Genomic DNA, 23,806 nt, shown 5'->3' with positions numbered 1-23,806 from the left:
GGAAGGGAGAGAAATAGAGAGCTAGAAACGTCGATGAGAGAGAAACATCGACCAGCTGCCTCTTGCCCACCCCCTATCGGGGATGTGCCTGCAACCAACATACATGCCCTTGACCGGAATCGAACCTGGGACCTTTCAGTCCGCAGACTGATGCTCTAACGCTGAGCCAAACCGATTTCAGCAAACAGGTTCTTCTTACTAGATAAATCTAAATTGTCACTCGCCTGCTTAAAACTTCTCAGTAATTTACTATTGCACGTATTGTCAACTCCAAATGCCACTCCAAGTTAACAGAGTTGATTTTCCTTACTTTCCATTCCACCCATGGCCTCTACCATCCTCTTCTGTCACAACTACATATTTATCCTGTTATTTTTATATTTTTGTGTTAATCCTCACTTAAGGATATTTTCCCATTGAATTTTTAGGGAGAATTCCAATTGATAATTAGAAAGAAACATCCATGTGAGAAACACATCAATTGGTTGTCTCCTGTACGCACCTGGGAGGAGCCTGCAACCAAGGTACGTGCCCTTGACCGGAATTGAACCCTGGACCCTTTGGTTTGCAGGCTGACACTTTACCCACTGAGCCAAACTTAATTAAGACTAGGACACTTTATCCTTTTTTAGAACACTCCAGACTTACACTTACTCTGATCTCACACCTTCTGATCTCAGGCATTCTCCTTTCATTCTTTGCAATGCCTGCCCCTATCCCTTCATTATCTGACAATCTAAAAAGACATCTCTAATCACTCTAACAAAAATTAATCAACTTGCCCCTCCCCCCCCAAAAAAAGTTCAACCCTTTTTTTTTTCTTGAACTCAATTTCCTTGTTATTTATTTGTTTGTTTGTTTTAAGACATCACAAGGCTATAAGTCCAAAATGGTCCATGACCACATCTGATGGTTCACCATTAGAACTATTTCTAGAGTAGTAGCCATCCTATAATCAAGATGTCACTAATATTTGTTAAATAAACAAATGGACCAAGAAGCCTGTAAACTATAGGACCCTTTTGAAAATACTTTATTATGACAGACATATTTAAAAGACAAGTTTGAGTGGTAACTCTTTTGTCTATAGTTAAAATAAGTGAATAAGTGCCTGGATTTTATTTTTATTTTTTTAAATACATTTTAGTGATTTTTACAGAGAGGAAGGAGAAGGATAGAGAGTTAGAAACATCAATGAAAAAGAAACATCGATCAGCTGCCTCCTGCACACCCCCTACTGGGGATGTGCCTGAAACCAAGATACATGCCCTTGACCGGAATTGAACCTGGGACCCTTCAGTCTACAGGCCAATGCTCTATCCATTGAGCCAAACTAGTTAGGGCAAGTGCCTGGATTTTAAAGAAAGCTTAAAAATTTGGCATTTTGCATACTATCTTGAAATGTAGTGCAATTGAAGTGGCACTGATTGAAATTTGGTTCAAATCCCACCTTTAAAATACAATTTTAGCATATTTCTTCTATAGTTGCTTAGTCTATTTTAGCTGTGCTTTTTCACTCATAAAATTGAGGTTATAATACCCACCTTAAGAATTATTATTCAACTAGAGGCCTAGTGCACAAAATTCATGCACCGGGGGGGGGGGGGGATGGTCTCAGCCTGGCCTGGACCCTCTTACAATCCAGGACCCCTCACTCCTTATTGCTCTCCTGCTTACTGCTCCTTATGGCTCAGCACATGGTTCCTTAGTGCTGCTGTGGAGGCGGGAGAGGCTCCTGCCACCACCGCTGAGCTTGCTAGCTGTGAGTCTAGCTTCTGATTGAGCTGTGCTCTCCCTGTGGGAGCACACTAACCACCAGGTGGCAGCTCCTTCATTGAGCATCTGCCCCCTGGTGGTCATTGTGCATCATAGCGACTGGTTGTTCTGGTCATTCTGCCATAATTGTCTCTTAGTCTTTTATTGTATAGATTATTCATTTGTTAAAATGTGTTAAGCATCTTTAAAAAAATATTTTAATTGATTTCAGAGAGGAAAAGAGAGAGAGAGAAATGTCAATGATGAGAGAGAATCATTGATTGTCTCCTGCATGATCAGAGATCAAGTCCACAACCCTGGCATATACCCTGACTGGGAATTGAAACAGGAATAGAACTGTGACCTCCCTGTTTCATAGATAGATGCTCAACTACTGAGCCATTGAGGCCAGGTGAGCATCTTTTATATATAAGGTGCTGTGCTAGGCACAGGGAATCTTGTGGTGAGCAGGATTGTTCCTCCCTGAGAATCTATATATATATAAAAGCCTAAGTGACCATTACAACTCAATGACTGGAATGACCAGTCGACCAGTCACTATGATGTGCACTGACCACCAGGGGGCATATACCCAATACAGGAGTAAGTCAGTGTGCTCCTATAGCCAACCTCCCATGGTCCCTGACCCTGGCTAGCTGGGCCTCTGACTAGTCAGCCAACCTTCCACGGTTCTTCCCCACTGCTGGCCGCCCCCCACCCCCATAGGCCTCAATCGCCAGCCAGCCCTAGGGACCCCACTCATGCATGAATTTGTGCACCTGGCCTCTAGTATATTATAACAGAGAATGAAATGAGTTAATAAATGAGCACCTTGGGCAATGCCTTTCTTAGAACTGAACTGAATTTCAACTCATATATAACAATACATTATGCTTGACATGCTGAAGAACTTGTCCTTTGTAATTTCTGACTTCCAAATATGTTCTCATCATACGTGCATTTTCTGATATTCAAGACTGAAATAGGACTCACTGATTGAGGTGAGAGCTCAGCTTCAGGCTTCATTAGCAGCATGCTCTGGTCTACTGCACGAAGGGCACAGAGGGACTGAGGAGTGGCTGTGACTTTCAGGTGGGTGACTGAGGCTGGCAGGCTCCGGGCTGAGGAGAAGCTCAAATTTACCTGTCAAGAGAATATGATTATAGCAGCACATTTTTTATTGCAATCTCAAAAATCTCCTCTATCCCAAGGTAGGTCTTGTTCTTTCTACACTTCCTTCCCCTTCATCTATTTTTAGAGCAGGATTAAGAGGTGAGTCCACCTAGGAATGACCAGTTAACCATCTCTGGAATAAACTGAAAATGTGGTTCCAGTTACCTCCTATTTCCCACTCCTTATCTAACTGGTGAAATGTAAATTGGTTTCGATCACAATAAGATAGACTCCTGAAGGACACACATGCTGACAGTTATGCACCTGTTGTAGCTGACCTCCCTCCATGCAGTGTTTTTGTAATGAAGGTGTATATTTTGCATGGCACTGGAGAAGAAATCACTTTTACCTCTGAGACCAGCCAACCCAAGTCTCCTCTGGCTGGCAGCCTTAGTCATGCAATATTCTAAAGATGGGTAGTAATGTTTATTAGGATCAGAGGTGTATTGAGTCTTAAAAATTAAACATTTAATATGCACCCTGAGTTAATTGGTTGAGAAAATTCAAAGAACTGTGAATAAAGAATAAAAAATACAAAATAATAGAAAATTATGCACACTTTTTCAGAGATTTGATTCTGCTTTGGCCAGTAGCAAATTCATTGGTAAGTGAAGCTATTGGGTCCTTATGTTCATATAAATACTTCTTGAGTAAAATGTGAGTTTTATCTTATAGTCCAAAACATAAAATAAAATAATGTAGAATTAAGTTACTGTAGTAGCATCAAGTAACCTAGGTTCTTGAGTTGAAAGCTGATTTGGATTGGAATGAAAAGTCAGTGTGTTTAGTAAAATAATATTTGACTTGGATTGCTGAATTTAACTATAGTTATTCTGTTACACTGTCTAGTGAATTCACGTAATGGTTTGGATTTACGTATTATGAGACATATATGAAAAAAATAGGTAATTGATATTTTCTCTTGATGTTACAGTAGTCATCTCTACAGTTCAATATACTATGGAAGTACTGCTTATGAAGAACTCTATTTTAAATGTTTGTGTTTATTTGTATAAAATTTAACTTCATTATAATATGTTCATGTCAAGTCAGTGATTTGGAGTTATAATAAACTGAAAATACTTTTAGCTAAGAAGTGTACATATTAGAAAACATAAAATGTTTTTGAGAACCAAATAGAAATTTAAGCCATATTTTGGGAGTCTGTACCTATTTATATTAAACAATGTTTTCTTCAATGAATAATTAGATCCAGTCAAGAATGACAGGCAGCTGAAACCGGTTTGGCTCAGTGGATAGAGCGTTGGTCTGCGGACTGAAAGGTCCCAGGTTCGATTCCAGTCAAAGGCATGTACATTGGCTGTGGGCACATCCCCAGTGGGGAGTGTTCAGGAGGCAGCTGATAGATGTCTCTCTCTCATTGATGTTTCTGGCTCTCTATCCCTCTCCCTTCCTCTCTGTAAAAAAAATCAATAAAATATATTTTAAAAAAAAGAATGACGGGCAATTTAAACTGCTACATAGTATGTAACTATGTTATGTTACTTATTTATTTATTATCTGCTATTTTTTAAGTAAGAAAGAGGTATATGAATTTTGACTAGAAAACAGTTTTTCTTTACCTCAACAACGACTGAAAAAATATTTAAAGTATATTGGTTTGAAGGAAGACAAGTCTCAATCTGACCTGGATCTTTCCTCACAGCCCTCTTTTATAATATATTTTTTTTTGTGGTAAATAAAAATAGTCAACTTCTAAATATTGCATAAATCTTCAACTATAATTATTATTTTTCATAACTAATCTCCTTGTTTGATCAATGATAAGTTAAAAGATGTTTGACCTAAGGCCCATGGAGGTTTGCTTCTCTATGGAAGTCTTATGGCATTGCACAGGAGTATTCATATATTTTGCACCACAGAGAGACCACTGCTAGAATGAATAAAGGTGTTGAGTGCTGTAGCATAACACGGCCATTCTTAGGCCCAACAAACTGCTATCTGTCCATAATGAGCAACAAGGGCCTTGAAGTTCAAAGCAGGAATTTTTTTTTTTAATATATAATTTTATTGATTTTTTTTACAGAGAGGAAGGGAGAGAGATAGAGTTAGAAACATTGATGATGAGAGTCATCGCTCAGCTGCTTCTTGCACGCCCCCTATTGGGGATGTGTTCGCAACCAAGGTACATGCCCTTGACCGGGATAGAACCTGGGACCTTTCAGTCCACAGGCTGATGCTCTATCCACTGAGCCAAAACAGTTTTGGCACAAATTTCTTCTGGTTCGTGTAAAATACATAGGACATCCAAACAGGACAGGAACTATGCTCTGGGACTCCTGTGCTTCTTTAGCAAATAGCATTCTTTAGTAAGGTGGGATTGAAAATGGACATCAGAATCCACTGTGCATGTTTCTTAGATCATTGTGTAGTAAGACATGGATAACTTAAACATAGTTCTCATTACAAAGAAAGTTCACTTGCTATAGATGCGTATTGTTTGAACCTCCAGAAGACCAATGTTAAAGATTTCTTCTAGGCATATTTTTAACAAGATATTATTAGAGAGCTCAGGCTATTTTTCTCGAAGCGGGATACACACACATACCCCTGTTCTGTATTAGCAAACTAAATTTAAACTCACAAAAGTTATGGGTGTCTGTAGTTGTACATGGAGGTGCATCAGAGGGACATGATGGGATAAAATTAAAACATCCTTGTGAAACATTATTTTTAATTAAAACTATTGGAACAAAACCATTCAAAAATGAAAACCATTAAAGGTTCATAATGGAATAGGTTCTGAATTTCACATAAGTTTTAAGATGAAACCAGAGACAAAAAGTTGTGTTTATGGCAGTCTGCTTTGGATTCCTCCACTAGACCTCTCAGGTATGGCATCACTCTCTGCTTCCAGAGACCTATGGAGGCAAGTTTCAGGAGCACTGTATGGCAGTATTTTAATGCGCATATGTTCTTATTTTCCATATTTCCAAAAGGGAGTTGGATAAAAGGAAAGGACTTAACCAAAACACCTACCTTATTGGCAAAACAGTTTTCAATCTTGAGTTTCTGTGTATCTGCAACAATTTCTCCATTTGGTAAAACAGTATAAATAAGCAACTGGGCAGTAGGAGCAATGTCTGATTCCACTCGAAAAGAGAAGGAAAATACCCCCTTCGCTGGAGAATAAAGAAGTCAAAAAAAAAAAAATAGGTTAAGAAGAGGAAAAAGGTCACATTTTTGCAAAGAAGATATTCTCAAATAATTTTACTTATTCATATTTGGAGTATACTGAGGTAAGAAAAGACTTGCATTTATAGCATTGTGCATATAATAGTGTTCAATGAATATATGCTGAACTAATGATATTTTTTCTATGAAGATTTAGATTACTTTGCTCATTTCCTCTGTTTAAGTAAATAAAAGCCATTTAGAGCATGTCTTAAATTTTAAATTAAACAAGATGCATTAAGAAAGAAGTCCGGAGAGTAGATCTTCTAGAAATCTTTATTTCTATCTGTGGTTCAAATCAATGCAATTCTTGTCATATGCCTGGGGACAATTCAGAGAATGCCCTCAAACCATTTACAAAAGAGCACAGACATAAGTACAAATAATCAAATGTAAAACAACCCGTGCCTCTGATTTTTATAAAAGAGTTCTCTGTATTTATCTTAGTAGTTGCTTTCTGTGTGAATTGCATAGCACTTGTATAATGTGCCTGCTTAATTTTCTCATAAATGTTCTAAGTTTGATCTTTGTAGTACAATTAAAAAAAAAAAGCCTTCCTGTATCTATAAAATAGTTGAAGGCAGCTTGTGGTGAAAATACATAAAAACAGCATAATCAATATAAATTTGAAACAATAATACTGAAACTGTATAAAGGTGGATTTCTGGAGCAGGATTAGACATAGGTAGGAATTAACTTTACTAACAAAATGGTTATACACCAGAGTATTTACATTTAGCATTGAGTTTTCTACAAGTCAAAGACAAATGAAAAAACAACCATTTATATAGTTATCATCAAATGAAATGAAGAATATTTTTTCTTAGAGAGACACTTTCTTCTCACTCCACCCCTTTAGGTACTTAATCCAGATACAATTTAACTCTATGGCAAGACCTAATTTTGAAGAAATGGCTTTATGGGGCTCTTTGGTTTTTGATATGCTGTTAGCAACAACCTTCATATTACATATGAATATTTGTAGGATGCATTTAAAGTAGTATTTTGAGGAAAATGCATAGCACCAACCACTATATTAGAAAAGAAGAAAGGCCTCACATAGAGCAAGAGGGACTTTGCAGATGTGATTAAGTCAAGGACCATGATATGAGAAGATTATATTGGGTTATCCAAGTGGGCCCAAGGTAATCACTAGAAATGCTTTTTTCTTTTCTTTTTTTATGAAATATTTTATATTTTATAAAATCTTTTATTTTTCAATTACAGTTGACATACGACACTATATTAGTTTCAGGCATATAACCCAATGATTACACATTATATAATTTACTAAGTGATCATCCTGATAAATCTAGTATACATATCTTTATGGCACTGGAATTGATTATGATCTAATTTCCCATTCTAATAAATATTCATTTTTAAACCTTAAAAAAAAACACAGAGAGAAAAGCAGGAATGTAAGAGAGATATGAAGATGGTGTGCTACTGGCATTGAAGATAGAAGAAGGACCCATGAATTAAGGAACGCAGGAGCTCTTTAGAAGCTGGAAAGGCAAGGAAACAGGTAATTACTTAGCACTCCAGACTAAAGTCGTCCTGTTGACACCTTAATTATTAGCCCAGTGAGAATTTTGACCTTTGAACTGTAAATAATACATTTGCATGGTTTTAAGGCAAAAAGTGTATGGTAGTCTGTGACAGAGGCGATAGGAAACTAATTCAAAAATGTACAGAGTGAAATTTTTCTTTGGTGGATTTCTACATTTTCAATTATTGTCTGCATTTTAAAAACCATTATAAAATGGATATATTTTATTTTAGAAATAAAATTTAATATATAAAAATACTATTAAAAGAAGAAAAAAATACTAAACGGACTAAACTAAACCTCTATAGCATCCTTTTGTATTAGCTTTTTCATCTTTGGTTGACAGAGGTTGTTGATAATTTTCTCTAATGTAAAAATAATTCATTCTTGCTAAAATGCCCAAGATTTGACCATATGAGAGAAAAAAAATAGGAAATCCTGATCATACTTACTGTCCCCTTGTTCAAGGGACAACACATGGATTCCTGATTGGGAGATGCTTCCTCTTGCTTTAATCTGAAGACAGAGGAAATTGCACTTATTATTATTTTAGAGCATATATATTAAACGTAAACATATTTGTAATATATAAGAAACAATAATCTCACTACTCCAACCCAGAAGTTATTTTGGGTCACCAAGTTTTTCTTCTAATACTTCCCTATGTGTATAGTTATGCACTTTAAGTAAGAAACATACTTTTAGAAACTTTTTGTATTTTACTTAATATTTACTTTCTATCATGAATACTCATATTTCAAATTTTCATAGTTTTTTTTTAACAAATATTTTAAGATCCATTATGTGCAAAACAACCTCTAACGAAGGCAGAGATAAAATATATGTAAATATTCTCTGTAGTCTCTATTGAAAAAGCACACAAACTAAATGTATTGACACTCTCTGTGGGACAAGTATTGAACTAAATAGTTTTAGGATTTTATTTAATTTGCACAGTAACCTTATGAAGTTGTTATAAATATCAACTTCGGTATTAGGATAAGGTGACTGACATTTCTCTTTACAGATGAGATTAGGTAAATTGCCCAAGGTCACATAATTAGGAAGCAATAAAACTAAGATTCTAACTTATTAGCATTTTAAAAAACCTTTTCATAGAATTTTAGAGTATTTTTTATTGTTAATGTTCCTATACAGAATTTCCTACATATATGTCTTTTCTTCTAACAATGACTTACTTGGGTAACTACTAGCTTTGAATATTTTTAATTTTGAGACATAAGCAGGTATTTTTGCCGCAAAAATATCATCTCAATTTATGCCTGTGAATGTACTTTTCCCCTGAAATTGTACCAGTCATAAACTCTGTAAATTATTAGAACCTTTATAAATATAAAATGATACTGCTTTATTGTTTTAATTTTCAGTTCTCCAATTAAGGTCAAAATTAAATATTTTTCCAGAACATTGCTTAACATTTTTATATTGATAAATCATAAATGGCATTAGTTAGGTAGAAACCCAATCTTTGGGGGATCTAAACAATTAGAGCAACAATGGCTTTTAGACTTACCAAATAGTAGAAGTTTAACTTCTTTTCATCTTTCAGAATGTGTTCATTCAGGATGTAGTGTGTCTGGATCTCTTGGGTTTTCCCACAGGCTATGGTATCAGCAACAGTGTCAAGGTGAATATAACTCTTGCTTGGGGAAAACATACGTGTTACAGTGTGCTGTGCTTGTTGATGAATTTCTCGAAACCACCAGTTATCAAAGCAATTGCTATCCTGTTTGTAAGTGACCTAATGGAAAGAATAAAGGTCTTAAATAGGGTATTTGCTACTGATATATATTGCGCGTTTGTTAGTCACTCTTTATATTTTACTGACGATTTTATGTGAATTATACTTACTTTGTTCTACTATAGGCTGATTCTCCAAATAAAGCAACATCTATGGATGATTTTCCCCTTAAGTTTATTTTAGGTTATATTGTACTGATTTAATACGTAGTATTCACTCATGATCAAGACCAATTACTTTTTCCTCATACCCTTATGGCCACAAATTGCACAAGATCATTTGATTATTCAACACACAACAAAAATAGTGATATACCAAAGAAACCAAGAAAAACCTAATCTATACTAATAAAAGGGTAATTTGCTAAGTAGACCAGATGTCTTCTGGACATCATTCTGGATGTCCTTCCTGATAAAGCTGGAGCCCAGGGGAAGCCAGCCCCAGGTCCCAGGTACCTGTGGGGAGTCCGGCCGAAGCCAGTCAGGGTCCCAGGTGCCTGCGAGCCTATTCTTTGCATGAATTTTTGTGCATCGGGCCTCTAGTTTATTATAAAATTGTAAAAATATTGAATTTTTCAAGAGAATATCAAGATGATCTAATAAATATCTCCTCAAACTATCTTATGCTATAAACAGAGTCAAGTTTTCTGACAAAGAATTTTTTGTTTCTTATAATTTAAGTCTCTACATTGTTTGCTTTCTATTTCACTCTTTATTACCTTTTATCCCTTCAGTCTCGTGCTTACCATATATTCTTAAACTATGTGGCTTTAGTGATTTCTATCTTCAGTTTCAGATGCCCCTTTCCACTTACCTTAACTCTGATCGTTGAAGATGTGAGGTTGGTGGTATCAATAGAAATGGTCGCCAAACCACGCTCATTAGTAGTAAAGCGGGAATATTCCATTTGATCCACATGAACAATTAAAGTTTTGTTGGAGATTGGCTGATCCTTCTCATCAGTTAGAAGAACCTAGAAATATGAAAATGACAGCTGGTTTCAAGTGTTATATAGCCATAACATCTTCCATTCTTTGTCGTGTATACTCTTAACATCTTGGTCATTGTCATTTACTGAAGATCTTAGGATCTAAAAATAAGATTTGCTTTCTGGTCTGTAAGTTATTTCCCTTTCTGATATTTCAACTTAGATAACTCATGAGCATTCATTTGAAAATATCTCAAAGTGGACTCAAGATGTTACCTTTCTAAATTTTTTCCATGTCCGGCGTTCCCTATCTTAGCCTATAATGCTTCCATCCATTGCATAGTTCATGCAGGAATATTGAGGGCTTTTCATTTTTCTCTTTTTCTCTTTATGCCTATATCTAACCCATTGGCAAGGACTATCTCTTCTCCTGTAAAACATACTTTATTGCTGCTTAATTATTTCCGAATTCATTACTAACATTCCATTTAAAACCACAATGTCTTTCCCATCTGGTTTCCATTAGCTTTCTATTTAATCTTACGTAATCTCTTGTTGCTTCATCCTTGCTTCAAAGCATTTTCTGTACTGACTTAGCTAAACTAATCTGTTACTCTTAAAACCATCAGTAATTTCTCAATTCAGAATTCTAAACATATACTTAACTGGTAGGTTAGCTTGCTGCTAGGGTCCTGTGATTGGGACTAGGCCAGACTGGCTGGACATGCCCTGAAGCCCTCCTGTGGTCCCTCCCTGGCCCTGACCATGCACCTGTGGGGTCCTTAGGCCTGGCCTGCACCCTCTCTCAATCTGGGACCCCTTGGGGGATGTTGGAGAACTGGTTTCAGTCTGATCCCTGCAGGCCAGGCCAAGGGACCCACCAATGCATGAATCCATGCACTGGGCCTCTAGTTGTTTATACAGAGGCAATCAAAGAATATGCAGCCAAACTACTAAAAATAAATGAATTATGGAGGTATGTTAGGAAGCTAATTAATAAAAATGCTTTATTTTTCTGGACTTTTGTATGACATTTGCTTTTTAAAGTTGTAATTTGATATAATTTATTTTCTTACTATAAAATAAATATTCATTTTCACAATAAATTTTGATTTTATGAATAAAAATGTATTAAAAGCTATAGCTCCCAAATTATGATTATATTGAAAAGATATTTTACCTGCCCAAAGATAGGAATCCCAGGTCTATAATATGAGTCCATTTTTGTAAATACCAGTTTGCTTAAGGTATTTGTGATTTCACATGATCCATGCCCAGTTAATTCCAGCCCTGAAAAAAAAAAAAAAAAAAAAAGTGCAGTTTGCTGGGGAAAAAATCAGTTTCACTAAAAAGAGATGTTGACAGGAACCCAGGAAGGCTGGTCAACAACCTTAATTGCTCTAACTGCTCACCCTTTAGTTGAGATATTGTTAGCAGAAGCGGCCTCCACCTTGTTGTCCCGTGTAAGTTTCTGTTATTTCCTGCCTAAGGGCTACATGTAACTTTCTGTTTATGTTGCCTAAGATGTTTCCCCCAAAGCCTCAATAAAAGGGGATGGCAGGGCCAGAGCAAGAGTAGTTCTCCCTCTAGATTTGGCCCCCCGTATCGCCAAGTTGAATTTCTTCAAGTCTCACGTCCTTTTATTTGTGTGCGGTCCTTCTCCAGAACCCGAACCCTGAATTGGAGCTCTTTCCACGCGGGGTCGTGAAAGAGATTCCTACAGCGGTTGAAAAGTTCTATGTAGTCGACTTACCTCCTACCTTCATTCTAGCTTCACTCCATTATAACAAAATACTATCCATATCTTTTTCTCTTATCTTCCCAGAGTTTCTACACTTAGAACATACAAGTAATTTGACATTAACTCCACCTTCATATAAAAAATTTATTGGCATCCATAATTCTCCAATTTCTTTGGCTTCACAAGTACTCTGCTTGTTCCGCTTTTGTTCTTAAGTTTTTTCATCCTCTGTGATTCTCTCTCTCTCATCTCCTTGCCCTTCCCCACAACTTTTTGCATAAGACGTAATTCTTCACATTGGCTTAAAAATATACCTAAATTTATTACACAAACAACTTCTCCAGCCAGATCCTTCTTTTCACTCAAAGTCCTGTCCAAGGATAACCAACACCTGTTGTTTTTCCACTCAATCTGTATTTTGTCTTCAACAGCTAAAGTACCACTTTATCAAAATCTAAAAGATCCCCTATTTACTTCCAATATAGCAGTCTCATTTCAGATTTAATATAATGAATCTCAGAAGTAATTAATGCATAATAATTATAATTAAAATTCTTTTAGTGACTTCTAAGAAATAGTATTTTTATTTTCCCCTCTATCCTTCTGACTTCTAATTTTGTTATGCTGAATTATTTGTACTATCTTTTAGCTATCTAGTAGTTCCCCTTACTTGTAGGGATATGTTTCAAGACTCTCAGTAGATGCCTGCAGCCACAAATAGCACCCAACCCTATATATACTATGTATTTCCCATGCATATTTACCTATGATAAAGTTTAATTTATAAATCATGTGTGCAACTTAAAACTTATGAATTATTTATGTCTGAAAATTTCCATTTATTATTTTTGGACCACGAATGACTCTGGGTAACTTAAAGTGTATTTGTTTCTTTTGTGGGACCTGCATTGTTCAATTCTAGCCTCAATTTAGCAAAACTAAGTGAACTCACTTTCAGGACAATTGCATTTACTCTTAGGAGAATATGGACACAATGGGAATGGTTCCAGAGATACATTTATTATCTTGATTTTTCTCTGGCTTTCTTCTTAAATTATGTAGAATGAATCCACTACCATTTTAATATTCCATATTATAATACACCAGTGGTCCAGTGCACAAAATTCGTGCATGGGGCCGTGGGGGTGGGGAAGGGGAGGTGTCCCTCAGCCCCACCCTGCACTCTCTCCAATCTGGGACCTCTCAAAGGATCTCTAACTGCTGGTTTAGGCCCCAGCCCTACCCCAACCACTCACCTGCCTGCCTGCCTGATTGCTCCTAACCACTCTGCCCGCTGGCCTGCTTGCTCCCAACTGACCCCCACCAGCCTGATCGTCCCCAATTGCCCTCCCATGCTGGCTTCATGGCCCCCAACTGCCTTCCCTGGCCAGCCTCATGGCCCCCAACTGCTCTCTTTGGTTGGCCTGATCGCTCCCACTGCCTTCTTCTACTGGCCTGATCTCCCCCAACTGCTCTCCCCTACCAGCCTCATGGCCCCCAACTTCCCTCCCCAGTCGGTTTCCTGGAAGGTCTCCTGGTCTAATTAGCATATTACCCTTTTATTAGTATAGATTATCTTGGACACATTCTCATCACCATAGTTCTTTCCTATCGGCTCCTTATTTTGTTTAATGTCATTTCCATTTTCTAGGACCCAAATTTGTAATCATGGGGTTATCTTTGAATAATGTTCTGATACTAAAGGCTCAGTGCATACAATTTGTGCATGGGGGTAGGTGTCCCTCAGCCTGGCCTGAGCCCTCTTGCAATCTGGGACCCCTCAGGGAATGTCTGACTGTCAGTTTAGGCCTGATCCCAACCTGGCCTGTGGGGATTGGGCCTAAACTGGCAGTCTGACACCCCCCAAGGAATGTAGCAGTGTGCCAAGCAGCAGGCAGCCAAAGAGGAGCCCAAATCAGGGACGGGCGCCATGCCATTTGCACTTATCCCAACCTGCTGCGCCTGCTGCCACTGTTCAGTAGTGCTGCTGTGGAGTTGGGAAAGCCTCCCACTGCCACAGCTGCTCTCGCCAGCTGTGAGCCTGTCTTCTGGCAGAGTGGTGCTCCCCTTGTGGGAGCACACTGACCACCAGGGAGCAGCTCCTGCATTGAGCATCTGCCCCCTGGTGGTCAGTGCGCATCATAGCAACTGGTTGACCAGTCATTCCAATTGATCTATCATAACGGATATATATATATATATATATATATATATATATATATATATATATATGTGTGTGTGTGTGTGTGTGTGTGTGTGTGTGTGTGTGTGTGTGTATATATATATATATATATATATATATATATATATATGTTATAACACATTTTTCATCTAGCCTGTCCTATTCATTTTGGTTAGAATTATCTTTTAAAAATTTCCACTTATTTAGGTCATTCTCCTGACATAGATCTAAAGTTATCTAATGCTTTCCATAATAAAGTCTAACTTCTTTAGTATATGGTTTATTTTTCTACATTAGCACCAACCTACATTTTCAGATTCTTCTGAGACCAAATATATTTGTGTTATGCTTACCATGCTTTCCCCACTCATCACTATCTTTCAAAATATCATTCATTTTATACAAATTAGCTCAAATGAGCTTTCTTTGGTTTTGGGTTAGAATTATTCCTCTTCATACTCATTTATCCCTTATATTTTGCATTTCTGATAGTAATTTTATTATGGTTATACATCTATACATACATACATACATACATACATATAGATATACCTAATTTCTTTAAAGATTCCTAATTACTTGCAGGCAGGGGTCATGCTATTTTCATTGACCCAGAAACAATAGTGTTCTACATGAAATGGGATTTGGATAAATATATGAAAATTAATAATCTGATGAATTCATATTTTAAAGTAATACAAACCTGTTCCCTCTTCTCTGACCTTGGCTTCCACTTCTAATTTCATGTCATGTCCTTTTAGTCTCAGCTGAAATGATTTAGTCTTGACGAGTTGTGTGAAACAGCCTTGACTGTCTGCCTGAAGAGAAATGAGGACAATTCCTGGGCTCTCTGATTTGCTATCAACAGAGGCAGTTATCAACTTATGAAAATTATTTGTTGTCTATAGAAGAACATTTTACAAATGTTATAACCACCTTTTAGTTACTGACCCTGACTCAATCCCCAAAATGACATAAAATGTCTTCATTAATCATTCATTGAGTTACTCTTGCCAATCTTTGTCTTCTTCCCTGTCTCTAAAGCCTATCCATTTTTGTCATATTAAATTTTTAGTGTGTCCAAATGTGCTACAGTATTTTGTGGTTCCTTTTTTTTTTTGCATATATTGTTCCTTAAATGATAACATTCTTTCTCTCATTCTTATCTTAGAAGAACAGCAGTCATTGCTCTTCTAAACTCAATCCCAAAATAACATCCAGGCAGCCTCAGTACCTCCCTCCACTTAAATATTGGCTAAGGATTGTATTTTCTCAACCATACTTTCTCAATGTCTCAGACATTAATAAAAACAAATATATTCATCAAATAGATGAATTACTATAGTATAGTCATGCATCACTTAATGATGGGGATACAGTCAGAGAAATGTATCTTTAGGTAGCTGTGCAAACATTGAGTGGAGTGTACTGAAACAAACCTATGTGGCACAGCCTACCACACACCTAGGCTATATTGCCTATTGCTCCTAGGCTACATCCCTGTACAGCTACATTACTGTGCAAAAATAACACGAGGGTACATCAAGCACAAGAGAAAATGATGTAATCAAGAGAAACACAGTAAACATGACCTGTATGAAGCTGCTACTGGCATGACATAACATACTGTTTTACAACTTTATTTTTATTAAGTAGAAAGAGTACACTCTAAAATTACAAGAGTATAGTCACCTATTTTAGAGACATGGAAGCATGCAACAGACTAAAGATCTTCAGAGGGAAGGGGGGGAAATAATAGAATTAATATGTACATATGTGTATGCACAACCAATGGACACAAATAAAGTGGGATGAAGGCTTGGGGAGGGGAACAGGAGATGGGAGAAGGGGGAGTCAATGGGGAGGGAGGGGATATCTTTAATGCTTTCAACAATAAAGATAAATTTAAAAAATAATAGTATAGGAAAAAAGTAGTAAATACATACCAGCAACATAGTAATTTATTATCAAGTATTCGGTACTGTATCTAACTATATTTTATACGACTGGCAGCATTAGGATTGTTTACAAAAGCATCAACACAAACACATGAGTAATGTGTTTCCCTGTAACATTAGGGAGGGAAGTGGACCGAGCCTGTCATTGACTGAAACGTCATTATGCAGCACATGACTGTAATCAGGTCTCCAAACTAAATATTGGGAGCCATGTTTTAATAAAGATTTGTTCTTATTTTTGTACTTACATAAAAATATTTATTGCACAATAACCTTTACTTATGTTTAACTATATATAGAGGCCACGACCCACTTGCAAATAAAAATTAACCTTAGTCTCTCTGGCATATTAAAGATTTTGACTGCTAGATTTATCTCATGCTTATCTAGCCAAGTTTGAATAATTCCACATCCAAGTATGCTCATATAACCATATGTGGATTGCAGTTGGAAGAAAATGGCAAAACTAGACAATTAATATCACTATAAACCCATGAGCCCAACCCTCAAGGGGGCTCCTAATGTTGCCATGCAAATATATGATGTTTCCCTTCATAAGTTTTCAAGGTGACTATTTCAAACACTACTCTTTATTATAATATATTCAGAATGCAATGTTCTGTTATTTTCTCCATTGTATTATAATCCAGGAGAAAACAAGATCTGATTTTAACATCCTGGGAGAGTGGTTTTCATATACCTGTTGACTGAATTCTTCACAGATACTTTGTGACTCTTTTCCAAAGCAGGTGGAAGAGAATCGTTTATATTTTCTGCACACATTAATCGTCACCAGTCCAGGGACAGGCTTTCCATATGTGTATCTATAATGATAAAACAGTCATGTAAACATATTTAATATAAATAACTCCTTTGTTTTTCCTCAGGATCTATCATCTACAGCAATGATATTTCCTCCTATAGGATTTGTATTTCAAAAGCACTTATTCTAAAACTACGTCATAATTATTTAAGTAAACATACATGTATACATCCAGGAGAAAAATACTTACTGAATCTATTAAAACACCTCCAATGGAAAATTAACAATGTGTTATTTCTCAGATCATTCCTTCCCCTAAGTTGAGGTTTGCTTATAAGCCTGTTTTATTTCTGCCTTTTTCTGCTACCAGACTATCTAGGTTGTGATTCCAGCTTTGGAAACACCTCCTAATTATTATGTATTTTAAGAGGACAAAAGAGAAGCTAAATTGGAAAGCACTAGCTCTACAGCAAAAATGTTATAAATGAAGAATAGCATGATGACTTAGTCCGGTTCTGCCATATCTGATGCCATGGTCTGAATGTTTGTGTTCCCCTAAATTTATATGTTGAAATCCTAGTCCACAAAGAGGGTAGTATTAGGGTTTAAGGACTTTGGGGGGTGCTTAAACAATGAGGTCGGAGTGATTGGTGCTTTTATAAAAGAAGCTCCAGAGAGATCCCTGGTCCCTTCCACCAGGTGAGGACCTGGCCAGAGGCACCAGCTATGAACCAAAAAGAGGACCTTCACCAGAACTTGGCTCTGCTGTCACTTTGATCCTGGATTTCCCAGTCTCTGGAACTGTGAGCAATGCATTTCTGTTGTTTATAAGCTACCCAATCTGTAGTATTTTGGTATGGCAACCTGATTGGGCTAAGACATGATGTGAAGTCAAACTTAGTTTATTGTTTCTCAAAGTATGCTTTATGGGTCACCTACACTGAAGCTACCTGAGATATATATATTGAGATCCAGAGTCTTGAATTTCTCCTCATATTTATGTTTAGAATTTCTAGAGGTGAGGCCAAGAAATCTACATTTTTAACTAAGCACCTCCATAGATTCTGATGCACACAGTTTGGAATCTATTGCATTAGCCCAAACTGTGAGGAAGGGGAGATTTGGCCTCAATGTTCCCAAACGTCTCTTTTTAAAAATAATTTCCCCCCCCCCTGAATTTCACAAGTGCTAATAAATTATTTACTAAATTTCAATCACTTTGTTGAATTTTTAAGTCTGAATAAAAAGGTGTTCCCTCTGATGGAAAAATTTAAGGGATTGGAGGTGATAAGAAGATTAAAAACATGTTCCTTATTCTGTTTTCAAAAGCAAGAGGTATCGTGTCTCACTGAAAGGCAATCAGAAAAGCAATAACTATAACATGCATTTTGATTTCTACATTACATATTCAGCATTTAAGACAAAGGGTCAGCTTACCTTCTAACTTTTCATAGTTTAAGAAATTCAGAGCAATAAAAAAATGGGGATAAAAAGAAGTTATGAGCATTAGCTCCAGAGTTAAATAGCCTGGGGTCAGTTTAGCAGTGTCTGGGATATATAAATGCTTCATGAAGCTAAATTTTTTTTTAATTGTAAGGATAATAGAGAATATTGATGATGAGTTCAGAGTCTGGAGCCAGACTGTTGGATTTAAATTCCAGTCTGCCATTTAATACTTGTGGAAGCTTGAGCAAGTTTTTGTTTTTGTTTTTTTTAAATATACTTTATGTGTTATAGTTTTCTTATTTGTAAGTTGAGTATAATTATCACCATCTCATAGGGTTCATATAAGACTAAAAATGTTAATAAGTGTAAGGGGTTTAAATAATTGTCTGGAGCATTGCAAGTGTTCAGAGAAAGATTTTATTATTAGTTGTAAAAGTGTCATATGGTACCTCTCCTGCTCCCTAATCAGGGCTCAGGCAAGTTGGAGAGAGAGTCATTCTTTCTCTAGTTAAAATACCTCAAAGTTCAGTAACAGTTATTTGCAATACAAATAAAGCAGGAAAATAGAAATGAGATGAATACGAAACTCACAGGCCACATGCAGATGCCACGAATATTTCATCTAGAAAACCAATGGTCTTGGGCATTTTCACTTGGACCTCAAATTTGGGCAAAACTGTTGTCAACAGAAGAACAAAAGAGATGAGTGTGGGCAGGAAACCCTTCAAGTATCAGTAATAATTCTATTATAGAATCTTATAGCAGGATCACATGAAATTATTTCAATTACAATTTGCAGCAGTAGGTACACCACTGAGAAAGGAGAAGTTATTCATAGTCATGGGCAGTTTGTACCATGTTAACTTGGTTAAGCCAGTACTACATTTCCTAGAATCTCCTTGTCTGAATCTCGAATGATCAAGATTGAAAAAAAAAAAGAAAGAAAGAAAGAAAAAGAAAGAAAAAGGAAAGAAAAGAAAAGGAGAAAAGAAAAGAAAAGGAAAGAAAAGAAAAGAAAAAAGCAGCACCTGAAGACCATCATGATTAGATGTAGTAACAGGTACAATAAGGCCAGTAGGTTCCAATTGGTTCTTATTCTTTCCCTCTGTGTCCAGCTTTTCTTCCCAATTGCTAGCTTTGCTGACTAACACAGGCCCTAGACCTACTACCAGATACTTGGCTACAGAAACACTGAAGTGATAGACATTATTCTTCTATTAGAGGTCCAGTGCATGAATTCATGCATGGGTGGGATCCAGCTAGCTTAGCCCCAATCAGGGTGGATCTGGGCTGTGCCTGTTGGGAGGAGGAGATGGCAGGAGATTGGCTGATAGGCCTACCTTGATTGGGGCCCGAGGGCAATCAGGGGTGGGCTGGCTGGGGAAAGGACTGCAGGAGATTGGCCAGCCAGATCCACACCCCGGTCAGGCTGATTCACTGGCTGCAGTGGGCATGATAGTGACCGGTTGTTCTGGTTGTTATGGCATTATGGTCACTGGCTTTTTATATATATAAATAAGTTTTCCTTCGTGGTCCACTCAGGCAGCTGAAGGTGCCCTTGCCAGGTCTGATATATTTGTCCCTTCCATTGCTTCAGGAGAACTGGTTAGTAATTTTCTCTGATCCATCAACTTCTTCTGGACACTTACTTTTCTGGTGCCTCCCACAGTTGTATAAGGTTAGTTATTCAGATAATAAATCCCTCTTCTATAATTCTCATGGAGGCTATGGTGAGTTTTAGAAATCATGTTTTTGTTACAGATTTCCTTATTCATGGTATATATTTGATTTATATTAAAAATCTACATAACTGATAACTAAAAAGATGGCTTCAATGTCTAATTATTATAATTTAGTGGAGGTATGGTTTACAGACAGCCAGAAGATAATCACAGGAAATAACTTTAGTTATAAGATATAGATCAACAGATGCATACAGGTAACCTAATGCATTAACAATATAAGTTTGAATAGGTTCAAATGAACCTATTAAAATCTCTCTTGCTGCCGGGACCGGTTTGGCTCAATGGATAGAGCATCGGCCTGTGGACTGAAGGGTCCAGGGTTCGATTCCGGTGAGGGGCATGTACCTTGGTTGTGGGCACATCCCCAGTAGGGGGTGTGCAAGAGGCAGCTGATCGATGATTCTCTCTCATCGATGTTTCTAACTCTCTATTCCTCTCTCTTCCTCTCTGTGAAAAATCAATAAAATATATTTTTTTAAAAAATCTCTCTTGCCTTTTATTGGCTCTGTGGATTTCAGTAAATTATTAACTTTTCTAGAATTGATATAGAGATAATTGATATACTTATTTATGAAATAGTATCTTCCCCCATAGGCTGTTGTGAAATTTAATTGAGATAATGCATGAAAGTGCTTAGCAAATATTTAAGTAAATAAAAACAAGAACAGACCCAGAGATAAGGAGCCATAGGTCAGACTGTTGGACCTCAAAGGGAGGGTGGGGATAAAAGGGAGAGATCAACCAAAGGATTTATGTGCACACATAATTGGTCAAGGACATGAATGGGGTTGGGGTGGGGGGTTGAGGACAAATATATAATTCCTTCATCAATAGAGAAATTAATTAAAAATAATAAAGCATGTTAATTTTCAACTATTATATGCTAGATTTTCGTTTGTCATCTATTTGCAAAAACTAGCCAATCTTAAATACTCTAATGTTGTAAATATCTTTGATATGTGCAGAATTCTTACCATATTCCTTCACCTCAAAGGAGTGCTCTATTTTCTCCCCTGACTTCCTCTGCACCAGGACCTTGTAGGCACCCAGAGTGGGCTCCTCTGAGAGTGGGAAAGAGAGCTGGGTGAGTCCCCCTTTCAATCTGAGATTTTGCCATTGGAAAATTCGGTTCCTCTTGGGATTCTATAGATAAAAACATCATGAATTCATAGAAAAAATTAAAGTATATACTTTTGAGTAGGGAGACATTGGGGAAGGTGACATTGAGAGTTGGATAATAGGTGCTTGATAAATTGGCACCAAAAGTATTAAAGTTTTCTAAGAATTCTAGATTGAGAAAAGGGCAACACATTTACCAGTAATAAAATATTATAGATTACAGTACATCTTTTTGGGATTAGGCATACGTATTTATTGTGAGTAGAACTATTAGAAGAGTCACTAAATTGCATCATCTCAGGGAATTTTGTTCTTCCATTTACATCTCATCTACTCTCCAAAAGATTTAAGATAAACTAGAAAAGCAGTATTTACTTAGTTTTGATGAAATGCTAGTGGAGAATGAAGAGGTGGAGAGAGGAAATTTAATATGACTTGTAGTAAGTTCTCATCCCAAATAAGACACAAGGTATATTACCTACCTCAACATAAACTGCCGGGAACTGAAAAGAAATAATAATATGAGTGTGAGATAGAGTTTAGAAAAAGAAAACCATAATATCAGCATTGATAGAGTATCTTGGTCAGTGATTCTGTATATTTCTTGTCCAATCAAGGAATTTGTCTCAGTTTGGTTCACAGCACTTTATACATTTAGTTAGGGACATACATCTTTTATGAAGTCTAAGAAACTATGCCTTTCCCTTTATGAAATAACTAAAGGACCGGTGCATGAATTTGTGCACTGGTGGAGTCCAGCTGGCCTGCCCCGATGGAGACTGTACCCTGATCAGGATGGGGAGGGGGCCCTATAGGGACAGAGCTGGCTGGGACAAGGGACCGAGGATGCCCACCATCCTCACCCCCGATCAGGGTGAAGGGGGCCCATTTGAGAATGGGCTGGCTGGGGCAAGGAGCAGCATTCATTCTGGTCATTCTGGTTGTTCTGCCATTTGATCACTGAGCTTTCATTATATAGGATAGGGGTGTCGAACTCAATCAGAGAAGGGGCCAAAATCTAAAATCCAGCCTAAATCGCGGGCCGAATGGTTTACTGAACAGTCATAAACTGACAATGTCATAAACTGACAGCGGAGTGCAGTGATGACAGCACGGTGCGGGCCACATTGCAAGGCCTGGCGGGCTGGATTTGGCCCGCGGGCCTTGTGTTTGACACATGTGATCTAGGATGTACAACTGAGGAAATCTACACTTAGGTTTAAAAAGGTCCAAATAGCAAGTTTATTTTGCAGATGATATTTATCTCTAAGAAATTCTCTTTTTTTTTCTAAGACAGAATTCAAACGCAGTTAGTTTTTCTTTGTTCAATAAAAATAACGGGAATATTTAAGAAGATCATTTAAACACCATTTAATTTACTCTAAGAATGTAATTGATGAACTGATCTCCTTATTCTCCAACAGAGGTACCATTATGAAATCTTTCTGTGGTAGATTTACGTCTTCCTGGTCTCAGTTTCCCCACAAGAACAGGGTTTAACTTTTTGCCTATTTCTCCCAACCTCACCCATTGTTATGAGACTCACCATTTCATTCAAAGGGTGAAAATTGACATCCACGGAGACAATGCGGAATTTCACTGAAAGAGAGATTATTTTCCCCCCATGAAACACTCCATGGGAATCCAGAGTAGTAATACAGATTACAACATGCCAGGACTTCCATGACAGCAGAATAAAGTAATAAAGACTCCCCTGCAACCCTGTCCCTTAAAGTTGCCCTTGCTCATTTGGTTCCTCACACCTGTTTGTCCTGGTTTGTAGATGGGCTTGTCTGTCTGGACAAAGACAAGGCTCCTTCCTTTTACTATGTGCATTGGCTTCCTCTTTGTGAACTCCTGGGTTGGCCCTTTCACCTGCACAGTAAGGAATGCCGAGGAGGATGGCAACTGTGGGACCTGTAAAACAGAACTAGGAGTTGAAGAATCTGCCCAGACTGACCCACTTCTGAATGTCTCAGCCTTTATGATATTCTAATTTTTCTGGGGAGTCTCATGAGAACTAGTATGGGATATGGTCAAGTGTTATTTCCTCTGTTGTACAGATTATTATGTTTGTGTAACATGACACTAACAACTCAATGATTTAATTAAAGTGAAAATGTCCCTGAAATACAACAGACTTCAACCAGTAATGGTAGCGAAGGAAATAACATGGTTGGATTTTCACAACAATTATGTTATCATTTGTAGTAGGCCAGTATGATTAACTAAATATTTAATATCTTAAATAATAGAACTTTACTAGGACAATACATTAACCCTTAGGCATCTGTGAGATCATAGATAAGTCACTTTATGAATCTTAGTGTTTTTATCTGTGATGGCAATGAACATGGTCTTAGAAATTTAAGAACAAACAAAATCTTTCCTATAAGTACTGTTAGCTTTCATATATTGCATTAGATCTGTTTGTAAATATTATCTAAGCACATTCAGTAGAAATGTCATGTTTTTAATCTAATTTGAA

At 37.1% G+C, this 23,806-nt stretch overlaps 1 protein-coding gene across 2 annotated transcripts in view; it reads right to left on the bottom strand.

Moving 5' to 3' along the window:
• LOC311619069 (pregnancy zone protein-like) overlaps nt 1-23,806 on the bottom strand; it is a 48,637-nt gene that overhangs the window by 21,251 nt on the left and 3,580 nt on the right. For both annotated transcript variants that reach the window (XM_084877001.1, XM_084877000.1), the window contains exons 3-15: nt 23,082-23,235; nt 22,865-22,917; nt 21,801-21,821; nt 21,174-21,342; nt 19,046-19,130; nt 16,946-17,069; nt 14,991-15,105; nt 11,545-11,654; nt 10,251-10,409; nt 9,210-9,437; nt 8,128-8,191; nt 5,929-6,071; nt 2,749-2,898 (exon numbers count right to left, since the gene is read on the bottom strand). In XM_084877001.1, coding sequence (XP_084733127.1) covers nt 2,749-2,898; nt 5,929-6,071; nt 8,128-8,191; nt 9,210-9,437; nt 10,251-10,409; nt 11,545-11,654; nt 14,991-15,105; nt 16,946-17,069; nt 19,046-19,130; nt 21,174-21,342; nt 21,801-21,821; nt 22,865-22,917; nt 23,082-23,235 — 1,575 coding nt within the window. The remainder of the gene's footprint in view (nt 1-2,748; nt 2,899-5,928; nt 6,072-8,127; nt 8,192-9,209; nt 9,438-10,250; nt 10,410-11,544; nt 11,655-14,990; nt 15,106-16,945; nt 17,070-19,045; nt 19,131-21,173; nt 21,343-21,800; nt 21,822-22,864; nt 22,918-23,081; nt 23,236-23,806) is intronic.

Source organism: Pipistrellus hanaki (assembly GCF_964339955.1).
Source record: "Pipistrellus hanaki genome assembly, chromosome: 3".
NCBI classification, from domain to species: domain Eukaryota; kingdom Metazoa; phylum Chordata; class Mammalia; order Chiroptera; family Vespertilionidae; genus Pipistrellus; species Pipistrellus hanaki.
The sequence above is the reverse complement of the archived record's forward strand: the minus strand, read 5'-3'. Positions and strand labels throughout refer to the sequence as shown.